We start from the raw sequence: 374 nt of genomic DNA, 5'->3' as shown, positions 1-374 counted from the left end.
TGCCATGCCATCAAAGCGCAGCTCCTGTGCACCGTGTCCCGTGCCAAGCGCATCATCTCCTCACTGTGGCTCTTCACCTCCCTCTATTGCCTCATGTGGTTCTTCTTGGTGGACACAACCCAAGTCACCTTCTCAGACGGGGCACAGGTCAGCTGTGGCTACCGGGTCTCCAGAAGCCTTTACATGCCTATTTACTTCTTGGATTTTGCTGTCTTCTACATCATCCCATTGGGGCTGGCAACTGTCCTCTACGGCCTCATTGCCCGCATCCTCTTCATGAACCCCCTGCCCACCACCCCGCAGCACTCCTGCCTAGGCTCCACACACCAGGGCGGCTCCCTCAAGCTCTCCTGCCGGGGCAACAAGGGGGCCCT

The 374-nt window shown here is 58.6% G+C and overlaps 1 protein-coding gene across 1 annotated transcript in view; it reads left to right on the top strand.

The window, feature by feature from the left end:
• Window positions 1-374, top strand: part of LOC104528756 (thyrotropin-releasing hormone receptor) — a gene marked incomplete at its 5' end in the record, with an annotated part of 6407 nt that overhangs the window by 300 nt on the left and 5733 nt on the right. Inside the window, 1 exon segment of the mRNA XM_029086173.1 lies at window positions 1-369. This exon segment is cut by the window's left edge and continues 300 nt beyond it. Coding sequence (XP_028942006.1) covers window positions 1-369 — 369 coding nt within the window.

The sequence above is a fragment of the Antrostomus carolinensis genome, unplaced genomic scaffold, assembly GCF_000700745.2.
Source record: "Antrostomus carolinensis isolate BGI_N321 unplaced genomic scaffold, ASM70074v2 scaffold39017, whole genome shotgun sequence".
NCBI classification, from domain to species: Eukaryota; Metazoa; Chordata; class Aves; order Caprimulgiformes; family Caprimulgidae; genus Antrostomus; species Antrostomus carolinensis.
The sequence above is the reverse complement of the archived record's forward strand: the minus strand, read 5'-3'. Positions and strand labels throughout refer to the sequence as shown.